This window comes from Phocoena sinus, chromosome 19, assembly GCF_008692025.1.
Source record: "Phocoena sinus isolate mPhoSin1 chromosome 19, mPhoSin1.pri, whole genome shotgun sequence".
Lineage (NCBI taxonomy): Eukaryota > Metazoa > Chordata > Mammalia > Artiodactyla > Phocoenidae > Phocoena > Phocoena sinus.
Genome location: NC_045781.1, coordinates 28773680 through 28792313, shown reverse-complemented (window position 1 = coordinate 28792313; position 18634 = coordinate 28773680). Strand labels below are relative to the sequence as shown.

The window sequence follows — 18634 nt, the reverse complement described above, 5'->3', positions numbered from 1 at the left end:
GGCAACTTCAGTTGGACCAGAATCTCCCCTGGTTAGCAGTCCCAGGAATCACCAGTAGCTGAGAAAAATACCCACAATCCAGGATCTGACTTGTGCCCAAAAAGTTAGGAGGGTTTTTTTTTCACCCGTAAATATATCTGTCCTCCATTCTCCAGCCCAACCCCCTTCCTTTTCTTTGAAATATGAGTATGATTTCTACGCCCGGTGACGTGTGGGAATATACTTGCTTGTTTGCTTTCTCCCGTGTTTCTCTTAATGCAATAACTTGAAATGTAAACATGAGGTGACAAGTAAATCCTCAGTCAAAATAAGTTTGCAACCAAACAGGAGGAGGAAAGGAAAAGGCACGCAGAAAGCTGGCCGTGGAGGCTGTTGAATGGCGGCCAAATCCACGGCCAAAGCACTAATAGAGCACAGCGCTCATCACGCGAGATCATTCCTGCTCTTGTTTGTCAGGCTGCATTCTGGATCTTTTCCTCTGAGACTCACCATTTGTTCTGACTTTATATCTAATGCAACAAATAGGTAAAGAGAGATCATGGCACGCTGTCTGGATATAAACTCTGGCTGCTTTTCTCCAAACCGGAGGTACCTCAAGGAATGATGTCTGTCAATCCAGAGGCGGGGGGGGGGGGAATGTCTGTGTGTTGGTTTTTAAAATTTCCTTGTGAGGCAGAAACTTAGCAAATTAATGATATCTTCTGTGATTCAGACATGGAGAGAATCCAGACTTTCCCATTCTCACTTGCCACAGAGTTTTGGAGAATCCGGCCAATTTATGGCACAGTCTCTATCAGAGGAGAAATGAAGGTCACAGAGTTGTAAATCACAGAGAGGGGACAACACTTACCACCCAGCCACCGGCTGTTTTCAGGGGGTCTTTAGCAACAGCTCAAGGGCTACCTACCAAGTGTCCTGAAAGCAAAAATGCGTCCAGTGCCACATTATAAAAAAGTCACCACTTTCGGCAGTTTCCATATTGTTGCCATAAATTCTACCCCTCTCTTCCTCGGTTTAGTTGTGCTGGTCCCATGGCAGCCATGACAGCCTGTCTCCACAGGACCTAAGCTGGGAGGGATGAGTTACAAACCCAAATCCCAGTGTTTGTTAAGGGGATTTATGCATTAAGTTCTCTGAAACTTTACCCGGAAAGTCTTCCTCATTCCTCTGGTGGGTTTCCGGAAGAGAGAAATCCCCATGGCGTACCTCCCTTTGACTCAGTGCTGGATAGGGGCATGTATAAATCTGCTAATGACTTCTGCCTGTGGCTGACAGGTTCTGGTCTTTGGTGAAAGCTACCCGGGTTCTCAAAAACTGCTTTTTATTTCTTTCTAAAGAGGATTTCTTGCAGGACTTCTTCAGTAAGGATCAGTCAGCATTCCCCATGACAGCTGTCAACACCCTTCGTTTACTTGGGTGCTCCAAACGGAGGGATCTAATTCATGCTGTCAGATCTGGGATCCTACACATGCCAACATTTAGAATTTAAAATCATCTTGGGTAAAATCTAAAGGCTCTGTCTTGGGAGTTAGTTTCCTTTCTATGGAGATGGGAGGGAGTTACCTTTTTAACGTATTCCACTCTTGAGATACAGAATCCTTGGTTTTCCTTTGTGAATTCGCACCATTCACGAGGGGGATGGTGAGGGTGCTTGGACACTGGACTGATTGTATAGTCCCTGGCTATAGGGACTGATTCAGGGAAGGACTCATAAATCACTCAGACCAAGGAGGCACGGTAAGGAGCTGGGGCTTCTGAGAAAGAAAAGTGTTTCTTCTATTATAGGATTAGTGGTGTGATGGTAGATGTGAAGCCTGGAGCTGCAACCATCTTGCAAACAGAAAAGGCCAAAGCTGCCAGGAGCTATGAGGAAGCTAAGAGTGCAACCAACTAAGAAGAACAAAGAGCAGAGAGATGGGTCCTGATGATATGGTTAATCCCTGCATTAAGCTATAGCCTGAAGCTAGTTACCATGCACTTTTCCATGGTGTGAATCACTAAACTCTTTCTACCCAAGTCAATTTGAGTTGGGTTTTCTGTCTCTTGCAACTGATACGTAAATTCAGTAAGGAGGCTCTGGTGTGCATGTGTGTGTGTGTGTGTGTGTGTGTGTGTGTGTGTGTGTGTGTGTGTGTGTGTGGTCTCTGATCTACAGTCCTATCTGCTCCTAGAACATGGAAACACGTTACCACAATCTTGACATCTTGAACAGAGATGCTGGCAGAAGTCCTTTGAGATTCCATCCCTCTTATAACCTCAAGTACTACCTTGCTTGCCCTCTCAATAATGTGCCCGTGCTCCTATGTCTATAACTTCCCTTACCACTCCTTTTCGCCCTCGGCATGTATACATGCTCTCGACTCTCCCATCTTATGAAATGTCTCCCTTTACTCAGATCCCATGCTAGCTGTCACCCTGTAACTATACTTTCTTTCTCAGTCGAGCTTTCTGTAGGAATAGTCTACACTGACCCTTTCCAAAGCCTCAGTTCTGCAGAGGGTTATATAAAAAAAGAGTGTATGTAGGGTCATATACATTTGGGGAAATGCTCCAGGCGGTAGCCTCCCTTTGGAGAGTTACAATTAACACGAGAGTATCAAGGGCTTTGGGGATTGTTGCAGGAATGAAAACTATTCAATTTTATTTAACCCAATGTTTCCCAAATTTATTTGACTGTGGAAACCACTCCCCTCTTTCATTCTGCTTAAAATCATTTAACATCCCAAGGATTGAGAGTTATGAGGGGCATGTATTGGGAAATGATGCTTTATACTTGATGCTTTCATCTCTCACCTCCCATTTATTCACTTAAAATTTATTATAGAACATTTTCAAATACCAAAAGTGTATAGAATATTTGTAGCTCTTATCAGTTTTGCCAAATCTTAATGAGAAAGATCTAGATCAAATATGGCAAAAGATGTGCAGTTCTCAAATGTTGCATTTCTCTCATGGCTTTTCACCTTAGCACACATTCCCTTTGTCTTGAGTGCCCCTTCTCTCCTTTCCCCACCATTCTTTGCCTGGCAAAATCCTATTCCTTCTTCAAGACTCAGATATTAATACCTCCAGGAAACCTTTCCTGACCCTTCCTTCTCCCCAGCCTATCACGGTTCCATGGCCTCCTTTGATTTCCCAAAGTTCCCTGAATGCACCCCTATCAAAAGATAGCAACGATCACATTCTTAATTGCCTGCTTACTCACCGGTCTCCCTTATTAGACACCAAAAGTTCCTTAAGGATAGAACCTGTCTTTTATTTCTCAATCCTCAACCTCCTGCCCAGTGCCAGGAATATCAGAGATCACTCTTTCATGTTTCTTGAATGATGAACATTCCAGGCCTTCTCAGTGGGTCTTCCCTGCACTTAATAGAAGTGTACAGGTGTACAAGCCACCAAATTTCTCAGCTACTATGTTGTCAAGACTTCTCCACGTTTTATCTAGCTACTATCTTTCCTCTTAGGATGCTGTCTTCAGTTTTATAAGCTAGGATGTGCTCTACTCCAAGGAGCAGAAAACTAACTCTCAAAAGCTGCAACCATCAGGATACTAATTTATTTAAGAAGAAGCCTGGAGGTGGGAGGTTTTTTTGTTGTTCTTTTTCTTTTTTGGCTGCATTTCTGGGTCTTCATTGCTGCACATGGGCTCTCTCTAGTTGCAGCGAGTGGGGGCCACTCTCAGTTGCGGTGCACGGGCCTCTCATTGCGGTGGCGTGTCTTGTTGCAGAGCATGGGCTCCAGTAGTTGTGGCTCACAGGCTCCAGAGCGCAGGCCCAGTAGTTGTGGCACACGGGCCTAGTTGCTCCGCTACACGTCGGATCTTCCCGGACCAGGGCTTGAACCTGTGTCCCCGGCATTGGAAGGTGGACTCCCAACCACCGCGCCACCAGGGAAGCCCGAGGTGGGGTTTTGACGTTGTTCATCATGGATCCGGGCTCTTTCTGACCATCCGTTCCACCAACACCAGTGCAATAGCTTTTTGCCCTCATACTTGTCCGCTTATGGTTGAAAGCTGGCTGTCGAAGCTCCAACATCGTGTCCTCTCACTGGGTACCAAGGCAGGAAGCCTCCGAAAGGGCAGAGGATAAGGCTCTGTCTTTTTACCAGCAAGGAAACCCTTCCTAGAAGCCTTAGCAGGCTTTGCCTTACAACTCATAGGTTAGAACTTGTCCCATGGTCCCCTGCTTGCAAGGGAGGCTGGGAGAGTGAGCATCTAATGCCATGGCTTGCTTAACCCAACTCTGATTTACCCCTGGGGCTGGCAGAGGGGCTGACCTTCCCTGAAATTAAGGGCCCTCTATCCACCAGCCGAACAAAATTCGATTCTTAGCTGGGTGAAGAAGCAGGGTAGGGATAGGGGATTGGCTGTCGGACAGGCAACAAAGCGTGCCTGCCAGGACAACACCGGTGCGGTTGCCAGGGGATCTGGCCGTGAAGCGGAAAGATTCAAGTTTCTAGGCCGCGGTTTCTCACTGGCCACCCCTGGGTTCTTGGCCAGCTCCTGATGATATCTGAGTTTAATGTTCATTAGCTCTAATACGAGGTTTCCTCAGCAGCATCCTGTGGACTGATTAATAACTTTTAAAACAGGTGGAAAGAAAGTGCTTCTGTCCACCCCAGTTCTTAGGTTAGGCATCTCCTGATATTTCTTCAGGCAAGGAAACATTAGTTCATGTATTCATTGGAGAGTTACTGTGCCTCTCCCTTGTGGCAGTTTGGGTCACAGAGAGAGTTATGGCCACCTCGGCCCTCAAGTGGCTTACTTTCAGGTGAATAAGACAAACGTTTACACAAACAGCTAATAAGCTTAACTAAGTGTAAGTGCAAGAATTAAGATCTGTAGAAAGTGCCATGGACCAGAGAGGTGGTCAGTTTGCTGGGCAGGGGAAGGATGCCTACAGGGCGGCCGCATACATTTAACACGTGTTGCATGGGGTTAGGAGGAAGCCCTAAATACTGAGTCCAGAAGGCCTCTTAAAGGAGGAAACATCTGCACTGGTGCAAAGGAAAAGTGCAGTTTGCTGGGGGTGGGGGGAGGGTGGAGGAGACAAAGTAAGGAAGGATTCCAAGGAGAGAAGAAAACATGAGCAGAGGAGTGGAAACCTAAGAGTACAGTAGATGGAAAATCTGGGATACAGTAAATGCTCTGGAGCAGACCTACCACTGGGGTGGCGGGGGCAGTAGCAGAGGAAACAGAGAGGAGGCTGGAAGGCACCGAAGGCTTCTTACAACCTGAACCTACCTTATCCCTTAGTTGGCGACGAAAGTCAATGAAAGTTTTGTTTTTTGTTTTGCGGTACACGGGCCTGTCACTGCTGTGGCCTCTCCCGTTGCGGAGCACAGGCTCCAGACGCGCAGGCTCAGCGGCCATGGCTCACGGGCCCAGCCGCTCCGTGGCATGTGGGATCTTCCCGGACGGGGGCACGAACCCGCGCCCCCTGCACCGGCAGGCGGACTCTCAACCACTGCGCCACCAGGAAAGCCCTCAATGAAAGTTTTAAAGCATTAAAAGTAACTCTTTCCTTCAAAGGTTAGAGAGGCCGATCCCATTCACAAATTAAATATGGCTGCTAAGTTGTAGCACTCCTAAAAGATTACAAACTATGTTTAATAAACAAAGACTTCATTATCACGTAAGAGAAATAACTGTCAACTGCGTTTCTAGGTTTTTAAGAAACTCTGATGAAATGGAAACCTGTATTTTGTCCTTCCATAAAACTGAACAGGTTAGGGATAGATCCCATAAATCCTGCAATTATTTAAAAGCACAAAGCCTAGCTTTACTACATTATCGCTTTTTAAAATAACACACCGGATTCTGGTTCCCAAAACCACTTTGGGGAAAAGTGCTTTCCTAAGTGACATCACCCCCATTTTCCACATAAAGTAAAAAAATAAAGGCTCATATTCAGAAGTAGGAGGCTACAAAAGGAGGATTGCTATACCGTAAGAGCCCGCTATGGAACCCCCTATTGCCCTGAGAGAAACAAAGAAATAAATTAAAAATATAAAAATCCCCAAATACACAGAGTTGAGCTTCAAAGAGGTGGGCTGGTTTCCCCCCAAATCCATTAATAAAATAAATCACTGCATTTCATATTCACAGTCATCTCTGAAAGTTCTCCTCTTAATTGCTCCATGGCATCATGTTTTATTGTAGTCAAGTTCAAGTTTTATGGCCAGGGACTAATGGGCATGGAGTCCCCGAAGAACTTGTTTTAAAACCTTGACCAGTCAACCATAAAAGGGATATTAAAACAGCTACAGAGGCTAAATAAGAATGAAAAAGTACAGCCACTTATTTTGAAATTAGAATCCTCTTTCACGTTTAGGAATATAATAAAACGTGTCATAAACTTTCTACTTTCATTCCAAAGTATCGTCGTAAGAACTGACAGGGATGCAGACACCACCCTTCTATGGTTAAGCAGCACTCGTTAAAATCAAGCGCTGTTTTTAGGCATTATTAGAGGCACTTTAAAATTACAAATGATTACAATGTCATAAAGACCTTTCAGGGAGAGAAACAGAAAAGGAGAAACAGGAGAAGGATCTAACGAACAAGGCTGTTAATAAACTTATACCATCAATGGGTCGAAATTCACAAGCTAGGCAAGGTCAAGTCCTAGTACGGAGCTGGATGGAATGTGTAGTCCAAGAGGAGACTGTAAAATGGGTTCAGATGAGGAGCTGTCTGGATCACTGTTGAATCATTTTGTCCTCCCTTATGGGGTAGATTCCAGTCTTGACCTTTTTCATAATCACATAACATCTTTCACTTTACTAATATACCATGTTCTTGACAAAGGTTAGGTGTCAACGATGAGTGAAGTAGCCCCATTTTAGAAGTGGGAAACTAGCCAGGGGAGGATAAATCCAGTCTTGCCTCAGATCCCCAATACTCTGACAATGGGCCCATCTCTTCATCTGGTGGCCAAGAGGAGGGGAAGGATTGTTCACCCAGGAGGGAACATTCACTCTGATAAGCCACGCAGGACCCAATCACACACAGAACCTGGAAATGACTTTTCAGGCTTCCTTTTGAAATAGGGCACTAGGTACAAAGAGAAAGAGGATGGCTTTTCCCAACAGAAGCACTCTCTGGCCAAATAGGACAGACACAGGATGTTCAGCAGAAAGGGACCATCTTTGAGTAAACATGATCTCTGAAAAGACTCGAAACAGAGATCTCAGCAGAAATCCAGGTTAGTGCCGAGAGAGAGAGAGAGAGAGAGAGAGAGAGAGAGAGAGAGAGAGAGAGAGAGAGAGAGAGAGAGAAATTGGAGACAGGGCCAGACAGACAGACAGCAAGCTCAGGGGCAGGACGGCAAAGAGGCCCAGATGCCACTTTCTTTCTAATTCTACAGCACCTTCCGTTCCTCTAAACAGTTTTCAATAAAAGCATCTTGAACTGGTTTAGATTAGTCCCCACCAGGCACATTTGTAAAGATAAAAAGAACATGGTTGTTTTCCTTCCTCCTGAAGGGGGTTGGGAGGAGAGGGCAGGAATGTTTAGCCTGGTCTTAGGGAGGACAGAAAAGAAGCAATGTCTAGCTTGTTCTCATGCCCACGTTTAAAAACAATCATGTCAACTCGCTTTGAAACTTCAAACTCTCCAAGTTGTCCTCCTTTGAATCCTCGGTCAAGGAGACAGCAAACGGGGAGGGGGTCGGCGGTGCAGGCGGAGACAAGGGTGTTTTTCCACCCCATCCTGCAGTGCGTAGCAGCAACTAGCTTGTGCAAACATTCAGTAGCCCATCTGAACCCTATTTTAGAACAAAACCGTTTTAGTTTTAAAGTGTTTGAATGACTTTAGCTAAATCTGAGGATTTGCCTATTGAATCTGGAGCTGTTCCCTTTCAACTCCGAATGAAGGAAGAATTATGAGACTGGAGTGGTTCAATGAGAGTTATCTATCCTGGCACTCAATCAAAGGGATTAGGATTTGGAAAGAAAAGCCTACAGGTGACCCTCCAGGAAGCATACCAAGCAGTTATCAAAAACATACAAGTTCAAAGCAGCTCAATTTTCATATGTTAAATGTACTTGGATGCAGCCCCAGGCTCCTTTCTAGGTAAAAAATTGTGTGAAAGCTGTTTGTACTTGCATACTGAGCAGACGAGGGAATAAAAAAGCATGTGGTACGGTGGTGCCGGGTCCACCTCACCCTCATGTAACACCATCAATCAATCTTGTTCTCTGGGTGAAACATGATCTGATACTGTGTCCAGGCTTCCCAGACTCATCCGACTCCTGCCATCATGGCAGATACGCATTCACCTCATCAACGCAAACGAGCTGTCACAACACAAACGCTGCGAGGTCAGCCACCCGGCAGAAGCAGCTTAACAATTAACAGTGAGGACTATTCATGAGTCTTGGGCGTTGTTCTCCCAAGCACCATGATCTGGGTTTAACAGTGTATTACCTACTTAATAGCTTAACTTGGGCACAAAAGGAGAAAAAGAAGGACACACACTGAGATTTAGGGTACAGAAGAGGGTACGCTTTGGGTGGCCTTCCTGTACCAGCAAGTCATCAAGAAATACAATTTCTTTTGTCATGGACATTCTGTAGGGCACGCACAGAAGGATACAACTGCCTTTGCTGGACCCAAAAGACTCTGGAAAGGTGAACGCCTAAGTTATAAAAGAAAGCAACGGGAGAACATTTAAATCTATAATCTGTCATTAGAAATGTAGGCAAAACATGTAATAGCACGCTAGACACGTAATACACACTCAGCCAATGGCTGTAAACGTATGAGAGGAGACAGTACCTGCTTCTGCTACGTCATCCTCTATGGAAAGAAGGTCAAAGCCACACCACCACAAGATTCAGCCTGACGCTGACTGAGTGTGAGGTACCTAGAATTTAGCAGGACAGCGCACTGCACCAAGAGGCAAGAGTATAGGTCTCTACTCACCCTGGCAAGCCCTCACTGAATGCAGGACTTTAGAAAGTGACTCTGCCTACCCAGACTTTGGGAGCCTCATCTATCAAACGGGGATTCAAAGCCTACTCACCCAAAGTAAGATATTTATTTAACGTGTGCTATGAGGCACTGCGCTAAGCATTCTACAGCTATTAGCTTTTCCCCAACAGCATTACAGGGTAAGTATTAAGATTATTTCCACCTTAGAGATGAGGAAACTGGGAGTGAAACAAGTAACTGGCTCAAAGTCACTATACCAGTAAGTGGTAGAGAACAGATTCCGACCCAGGACTCTCTGAATAGAGGGTCCACGTTCTTACCTTCTACCTGGTTCTGCCTCTCTAACTATATGAGTGTTTCTTGAATTTGAGTTGCCTCTTAGGATGAATATTACCACTAGCCTACCGGGCCGGAGACCCCAGTAACCTCCTCAAATTCTCCCTCTCCCTCCTTCTTTAATCAGTTGTCATATCCCAGCCCCCTACCCTTGCAAGGTCATTCTATTTCCTGAGCTGTGCTCTTCCTGCCCAAGTTGAGGCTTCAGAGTCTCTCGCTGTAACTCTCGCAGCAGGCCAGCTTGCATTTTCTTTCCTCCAAGTCTTTGCTCATTCTATTCCTGAAGCTTGAAATGCCACCTGTGTCCTTTGCTTATCACAATCATATACATTCTCCCAGGCCCAGGTCTAGTGCAGCTTCCCCTGACCTTGATGACTCTCTGATCCGTCCTCCCTGAGCACGTCAGCTGAATCTTTATTTAGTATGTATTCCATCCTCCTTGGCAGTCTATTTCTCCATATCCCTTACCCAAACCCCTCACGAACTAAACTCTAAGTACCATGAGCACCGTGTCTTATTTATTTTTATTTCTGTGGCACCTATGTCTTTCAAATACGGTTTTCTGAACTGGGAAAAAGGGGATGTCGGGAGGAAGGGAAGTCTTCTCTTAAGAGTCTTTCTAGGTCACAGACGCTTGATTCGGATGACGGAACCAGTACAAACAAAGAGATAGCAATAACAACAAAAGCCCTAGTATTACATGAGGTATGGAGAAGTAGAGTGGGTAAAAATCTAGGCCTTGGTGCCAGATTGCCAAGGTTAAAATCCTAGCTCTACCACTTATAAGCTATATAACCTTGGGAAAGTTCTTAATTTCTCTAGACTTCAATTTCTTCACCTCAAAAATGAGGGATGGGGCAGGGGGGAGAGATAAATTAGGGGTTTGGGATTAACATATACACACTACTATATATAAAATAAGTAAACAACAAGGACCTACTATATAGCACAGGGAATTATCCTCAGTATCTTGTAATAACCTATAATGGGAAATAATCTGAAAGAGAATATAGATAGATAGATAGATATAGATATGTACATAGATATAGATAGATATCTATATATATAGATAGATAGAGATCTATAGATATATCTAGATACATAGATATATATCTATCTGGATAGATATATATCTGAATCACTTTACTGTACACCTGAAACTAACACAACATTGTAAATTTTAAAATTCATTTAAAAAATGAGGGATAACAACAGTAACTACTCCATGCGTTTGCTCTAAAGGATGAAATAATGTACATTTAGAATAGCACTCGGCATACAGTAAGTGCTCAATAAATGGTACACAGATCATTACATGGATGGAAGATTTCCTTTCCTTGCCAACTAAAATATTAACTTCTTAAAGCAGGTATGAGAGAGGTGTTGGCAATATAACCCATGCTCCCTCTTTCAAAATCAGAGATGGAAAATCTCTAACAAGTTGGATATTGCAAACTCCACTGGAATTTTTTTCCTTCATAGCTCAGCTTAGGGCCCCAGCGTAAAAGAGCAATGCTGTAAAGCTGGCTCCTCCTGGCTTCTTACTGTCTTGGCATTGAACAATCAATTTGAAAGTACATTAAGTTATTTAACATGTTACCAAGTAGCAGAAAGCTAAAAGTTTAACCATATTTACAAGGAAGAATTATATGAAAATATTTTTATTGATGCTATAAAAACCACCATTAAAAATGACTGCACTGAAAAGCTGAACATGTATGGAACAAATGGGCAACTCTTAAAATATTACCTGGTTCCAGACAGTCCAAATTTTGTGTCTTGTTAGCAAATAAGATAAATGACTTTGTCTGAAATGATGTTTTATAAATCCTATTAAGAGGCTGTAAGAGAGGCAATGGCTCCCAAAACAAGAGAATTAATTTCTGAGTTCAATCCCCACTGTACACACAAAAATGTGGGGGGAACGGGAGGGGGGCTTATTGTTGATGTTGTCTTTGGACTAATATACTAATAATGCTCTCTAACAATTACATTTTATACTTGGCAAAATACATGCTCACTCGTTATCTCACTTGATCCTCACAACAAGCCTATGAGGCAGGTGGAGAAAATACCATTACTCTTGGGGGTTTTTTTTAGTAATAGAGAAGCGTAAAGTGGCTTCACGAAAGTCAGTTAAAGTAGAGCTAAGTTAGACTCTTGCGGCTCTCTGACTCCACAGCACGTGGGATTATAGGAGCCAGTGTTTATGATGTGGAGATGGGTGCAACCCTGTCTGCACAAACCCGCAGACTGGGGGAAGCTACACTGCCATTTTAGACTCTGTATCCAGATAAAATAGAAGGCATTTGTTCTTTTAGTTACAAAACTGAAGTGATGTACTCTCACCACCGTGTAAATGATGGCGTAGCGTTTTGTATATACGGTTCTTTTATTTTAAGAGCAAGATGTACTCCAATGATTGGTGCAATTTTGTTTTTGCCTTTCCTTGCCAAAAAGAAAATATGGCTTTAATAGAAGTTTACATCTGCGTGGTATTACATGCATGTAAAACAGATGTAACCTAATTACATTTTCATTTAAATTGCTAAATAGCTACTTAAGTAAAAAGCTAAAATAACATACAAACAACAGTTACTATAATAACAAGTGTACTTAGAAGTAAATGAAAAGGATCAAAGCTACAGCATATAGAATTTGAGTTGGTCTTTCAAAAAGACAGTGACATAACAACACTGCCTTCATTTACTCAGTAATTGAATGTCTCTACAGCTCAGCCTAGACCCGTGGAAGAAAATCCACCGAGTTTTTATAAAGACTCTGGGTTTCATGAAGATTAGACACACTCTACTAGAGATTATATAGCAAAACCCTAAATTGGAAATTAGAATTCCAGGGCAATACAATCAGCTTGATTATAGTTTTAAGCAGACCTGTCTAGGCTGAAATCAGAAATCAGCTCCCAAGTTGGAGATCAGAACGCTCTTTTTGTAGTTTTAAAAGAAGACATTACATATCAGGCATTGCATATTCATGACCCATCCCTTCCTGTGTGCCACACAAAGGCTCTCCGAAGAAGGATCCAGAGCATTTGCGATGATATTCAGCTTAGGAGCACGGGGAAGGGAACACATGGTCAGTCTTCACAAAGGAGCAGAGGAAACACCACGTGCCGGTCCGGGACGGCTGAAATCCTAAACGGTGGACTCTGGAAAAACTCAACCCGGTTTAACCTAGATTTGCAGGGTAATGTCCAGTCCTAGCTCTCCCTTTTCAACTTCAATCCCATTTTTAACTAAAGGGAATTTCAGGCGTTTGGAGATGATTTGTTATTTTAAGAGTCGGAGACCAAAACGGAACTTTTAGAGTGTTAGAGCAATATAAACTTATTTCAAAATTAGAACAGTCTATCACTAAATGCAGAGGATTTAGAGTAGGACTGTATTTTGAAAGTATCCCGCCCCCCTCCCCCCCATTAGCTTTCTTCTCTAAACTAGACCAGCCAGTTTTTCTGAATTTTGCTCAGGAGTGTAGAAAATAAGAGACTTAGATCCAGTCAGCCCTTTTGATCATGGGTCTAAAATGTTTCAGAAGAATTAAAAAAAAAAAAAAAAGCACTAAATGGAACATCTCTGCTAAAATTGAGGGTTATGCTCTTCAAGCTGAGAACTTCCTTACAAAGACATGGACAAATTCTTTTCAAAATGAGCTTCAAATTATACCTCAATATACCTTTAAACACATAATTAGCCTCTGGCTCCCCTTTTCATTTTATTCAGCCAATGTTCTCTCTCTAAAGGTGGGAAAGGATGAACAGACTAAGGGTTAGAGGTGAGGATCTGAAAGGAGATGTGAAAAACAGAAAAATCACCCAGGGCCAAAATGTGGTGCCAACCTTGGCATTTATTTCCTTGACGCCACCTCACACTTTTTTTTTTTTTTTACCTCTTTATTGGAGTATAATTGCTTTACAATGGTGTGTTAGCTTCTGCTTTATAACAAAGTGAATCAGCTATACGTATACATATGTCCCCATATCTCCTCCCTCTTGCATCTCCCTCCCTCCCACCCTCCCTATCCCACCCCTCTAGGTGGTCACAAAGCACCGAGCTGATCTCCCTGTGCTATGCGGCTGCTTCCCACTAGCTATCTATTTTACGTTTGGTAGTGTACATACGTCCATGACACTCTCTCACTTTGCCACAGCTTACCCTTCCCCCTCCTTATGTCCTCAAGTCCATTCTCTAGTAGGTCTGTGTCTTTATTCCCGTCTTACCTCTAGGTTCTTCATGACATTCTTTTTTTTTTTCTAAGAAAGGGCTATGGACATGTATACTGTCTGTCTCTAACGTTCTACAAACACCCTGTACTTCAATCTTAGCAAGGACTTCAAAGGGCTTCCATGCATTTAAAAGATTTTCTTTTTCTTTTCCCTGGCTCGGCCTGCTACACCAACACTGTGGTGACTCCCTGTCTGAGACTGTCTCTGGATCTAAAATAACAGTGAGGTGTATTTGTGAAGAGGACGGGAAACATACTTTGAGAATCTTCTTGCCCCATAGCTATTCCCCAAGTCGAGTGCCTTGGCTTGATCTCTTCATACCAGCCGCTGTTTGATTTCTGCAAAGACTGTTCATAAAGTTTCACAATGTGTTAAGAACACAATTGCAAAAGGCAAGTGAAGGCTTGTCATGATTTTGTAACCAATTATTTCATTTGTATTTTATAAATCGGTCATAAATGTCATTGACTAATTGCTGTTCTTTCCCCCTTCCCCACCCCCACACACTCACTGGAACCAACAGGCAACCTTGTACCACTCTTGCCAGAGGCCAAGAATTAATGGCAGGTTTTAAACTAAACTTCATCTATTTGGAAGGATATCCATGGTTGCTGAGGACACACGGTAATCTCACTGCTCACCACCACTCCTCTCTGCCCTGAAAAAGAAACATATTTCACTACACTCTCTGCCCAAGAAACTCAGATGCCAGCTAGACATCCCAAAAGAAACCAAAAGAAACAATTATTAAAATAATCATGTCATAACATCACTGACTTAGCCAAGGTCTTTTCTTGTCTATCTGATCATTACTAAACCAGTCATTACTCAAAAGCACACATTAAGGGATGATTTATCTGTTTGACTGCGGTACAAACACTATCTTCTGATGCTTAGTGGCTCTGGGAAAGGAAACGTGAATAATGTCCTGCCTCTGAATGAACTCTGAAGAATAACCACATTCCAAAGGTTGATGGGAGGGAGGGGGAGAGAAAGTAATTACTTTGTGATGGGTTAAAAGTCAGTAAGAAGAGAAAGCTGAGGGCGGCTCTGCCCTATAAACGTTTCTGGAACTCGACTCCCTTAAGTCGGCCTTGACAAAAGACCCATGTCATTAAAAAGCAACGATGTAAATGTGACAAGCTGCTCTCAATCTCAGAGTAACTCTGCATTCTTTGCGGTAAGGTTTGAAACCACAGAACAGTCATCGTTCCGAACACACCAGCCTATAAACACTTCCCCTGGAGAAGGAGAAGGTATTGCCACTAAGCCCCTGACTCCACATTTTGTAACTTTTGAAAGCTGAAGTCACAAACATGTGGCTTGTAGGTAAATTCCAGCCTTCAACATGCTTAAAAACATTTTAAAAACTTAGTTGCCAAAATGTTTATATAAGTACCTTTCATATAAAAATCTGGATTTCCGGCTTCCGTCAGAAAAAAGAAACCTGGCAAGTCCACGACAGTGGGCCCGCACTCCCTCAGGGCAGCTGCTTGTCCTCTTTAAAGAGAAGCTGGGCTTCCCTGGTGGCGCAGTGGTTGAGAGTCCGCCTGCCGATGCAAGGGACGCGGGTTCGTGCCCCGGTCCGGGAAGATCCCACATGCCGCGGAGCGGCTGGGCCCGTGAGCCATGGCCGCTGGGCCTGCGCGTCCGGAGCCTGTGCTCCGCAACGGGAGAGGCCACGGCAGTGAGAGGCCCGCGTACCGCAAAAATAAATAAATAAATAAACAAATAAAGCGAAGCTGTGCTTCCTGGCTCTGCCTGGTGCCCGCAACTCCCTGTCGCATGGCACCTGGCCTGCTTCCCTCACTGACACTGCCTGCTGGCTCCTGTATGGATCCCAGCTTACCATTTCTGTTATTTTGTGTGACTACTAATTAACTGTGCAGCCAGTACTACTTTCCCCTACTTGAAGGCAGAGAAAAAAGGATTTCAGAAGCTCTAAGTCTTATCTATCCAACTGTGCACTCCACTGAATCCGTGCTTGAGTTTTGGAACAAGGTGCCACCGTCCGTTATGCCTGCCTGAAGACATCCTGGGCCCCCATCCGCTCAGACTGGCTGACCACTAGGTCAGGGGCTCCTCTAAAAAGGATCCAGTACCCTAGGGCTCTGGTGCGTGTTTTAAAGGCAAACCATGAAAATGAACTATACTATTCTCTAAAGGAAAAATCCATCGTATTCTTATTTATTCTTACTTATTATTCCGAAATTAAGTTTGTTAAAAGTTGAACTATCCGACATGAATTTTCAGCCTGACTCTTTTACACTTATGATGGAGAAAACCCCATCGTTCCTCATGATATATTTTTTATAATGAGGACCACAAAAAACGCAGAGAGAAATCTCAGGATCTTTGACCACAGAAATGCATGTACATATTTTGCACCAGCTAGCAGTAATTGTTTTACCATGTGAGGCTCGGGGTAGGTAGTAATATGCAATACCTTTCAACTTCTCATCCCCAAAAGCAAACAGAAAAAAACCTGACCTCTGACCCTGTTTTGAAGCATCACTACCCGCTTGGGTAGTGTTTGCATGTTGAAATATTTATTTCCTTCATAAAAAAATCTATCTGAATATCCAATCTCTCAGCAGTAAAGAGTCTGATTTCCATGTTAGCAGAAGCCTTAAGTAGTTTGGGGCTATGATCTAAACACTACAAGCTTTACCTACTTAAAACTTGGCCAGCTCCGAGCTGCATATCTTTCTCACCGGCTCCTCATTTGCAAAACATAGTAGAGATTCAGGTGAAAGGTGATGAAGTTTCAACAGCTGCAAAGCCCAGCTAGAAAACTTGTTTCCTGGGCAGAGCTTCCAAGAGAGTAATATTTCTGAGCCTTCTGTCACTAGAAGATGCGAATTTGTACCAGTGAGGCTAAACAAGTTCTCACGAGCAGGTGTTATAATGGTAACTTCTGGATGTGGTGTGGGAGAGAATGAAGCCTCCTGACCCCTAAAGGCAAGGTTTTTCACCGAAACCCCTCTGATTATAACATGAGAGCACATGACTACCATCAAGATAAGTCTTTCTCCATCTGTTCACTGGTTATGGTACTTGAACAAAACGCCTACTAAAAATGACTTAAAATTTAATTTCCCCCATGAAAAAGGAAAATGTGAATCTCACATAAAGCACTCTACTCCATCATATTCACCAACTTGGACAGACAAAAGAAAAATGGTGCGCCTGAGGCGTGCCATGCTCTTTCATAAGAGTGCAACCCTCAACCTACCTCAAGAATAAGGTTGAGATTGACCCCAATACTTCCCTCCTAATGCTTTCTAATCACAGAGGGTGGTGGGGGTGAGCCTTTGCTTAATTTTTCAATGAGATTCAGGACTGCGATATTGAAATTAGGCTCAGAATGGCTCTTAAGAGCAGAAAGGCTTCAGGTTTTCCTCCATGTCTACTGACATTACTCAGGGGAAAGTGGCTTCGTTTTTTTCTTTTCTTTTTTGGTGTGATGATTTGGGGAACACAAAGGAATATGGGCCTTCACGTGTAGATGCCATTAGAACTTTACTTCCAAATTTAATAGTAGCTTGCCAGGCCTCAAATACTGTGGAGAACCCTGCTATCTCATTGTGAGGAAAATTGGCTACACTCTGTTTAGACTTGTGTATAACACGACTCTGTGGGAACTGAGAATTTTGTAATGCCAGGCTGTAGCAGAAAACAGTTTTTGCATCTAATCCTGTGTTAGTTATGGTCGCTTCAGGAAACAAACAGACAAAGCCCCAACGTTGCAATAAAAAGTATACCCGTTGTATATTGAGCTATTTAAATACAGTTTCTTAAGAAACTTTCTACTGTATTTAGAACTTAAGAACTTTCCATTTAGCTTTATTGATAAGAAGAAACCTAAATACTAGGGCAAAATTATGTCCTTAACAGACTGTATTACCAGTGGCTGTCTCATTCCACTTCGGATTCACAAACAAAAGGTTTTATGGACAGCTTTTTGGATTGAACCTGCTTGGAAGAAGAGGTTCTTCCTTGAGTTGTAGAGACTGTTGATTAGGGCTTCGGCAAGCCTTTTTGGCACCTTTGGGCAAATTATAAAAAGGTACCCCTCATTTTTTACAGAACTAGAATAAAAAAATCTTAAAATTTGTATGGAGACACAAAAGACCCCGAATAGCCAAAGCAGTCTTGAGGGAAAAAAACGGAGCTGGAGGAATCACACTCCCTGACTTCAGACTATACTACAAAGCTACAGTAATCAAGACAATATGGGACTGGCACAAAAACAGAAATATAGATCAATGGAACAGTATAGCAAGCCCAGAGATAAACCCACGCACCTATGGTCAACTAATCTATGACAAGGGATGCAAGGATATACAATGGAGAAGAGACAGTCTCTTCAATAAGTGGTGCTGGGAGAACTGGACAGCTACATGTAAAAGAATGAAATTAGGACACTCCCTAACACCATACACAAAAATAAACTCAAAATGGATTAGAGACCTAAATATAAGACCGGACACTATAAAACTCTTAGAGGAAAACATAGAAAGAACACTCTTTGACATAAATCACAGCAAGATCCTTTCTGATCCACCTCCTAGAGTGATGGAAATAAAAACAAAAATAAACAAATGGGATCTAATGAAACTTCAAAGCTTTTGCAAAGCAAAGGAAACTACAAACAAGAAGAAAAGACAATCCTCAGAATGGGAGAAAATATTTGCAAATGAATCAACTGACAAAGGATTAATCTCCAAAATGTATAAACAGCTCATGCAGCTCAATATTAAAAAAACAAACAACCCAATCCAAAAATGGGCAGAAGACCTAAATAGACATTTCTCCAAAGAAGACATACGGATGGCCAAGAAGCACATGAAAAACTGCTCAACATCACTAATTATTAGACAAATGCAAATCAAAACTACAGTGAGGTATCACCTCACATCAGTCAGCACGGGCATCATCAGAAAATCTACAAACAACAAATGCTAGAGAGGGTGTGGAGAAAAGGGAACCCTCTTGCACTGTTGGTGGGACCGTAAATTGATACAGCCACTATGGAGAACAGTATGGAGGTTCCTTAAAAAACTAAAAATAGAATTACCATATGACCCAGCAATCCCACTACTGGGCATATACCCTGA

General features: G+C 42.9%; 1 protein-coding gene across 7 annotated transcripts in view; it reads right to left on the bottom strand.

The window, feature by feature from the left end:
- Nucleotides 1–18634, bottom strand: part of FTO (FTO alpha-ketoglutarate dependent dioxygenase) — a 377562-nt gene that overhangs the window by 97045 nt on the left and 261883 nt on the right. Inside the window, exons 9-10 of one of the 7 annotated variants that reach the window (XM_032612142.1) lie at nt 14117–14172; nt 13542–13872 (exon numbers count right to left, since the gene is read on the bottom strand). The exons of 5 other annotated variants lie outside the window; for them this stretch is intronic. In XM_032612142.1, the coding sequence (XP_032468033.1) occupies nt 14145–14172 (28 nt within the window). In that variant the 3' untranslated portion in view covers nt 13542–13872; nt 14117–14144. Of the gene's footprint in view, nt 1–13541; nt 13873–14091; nt 14173–18634 lie in introns of those variants that run through there. One more of the 7 variants, XM_032612141.1, reaches the window with a different exon arrangement.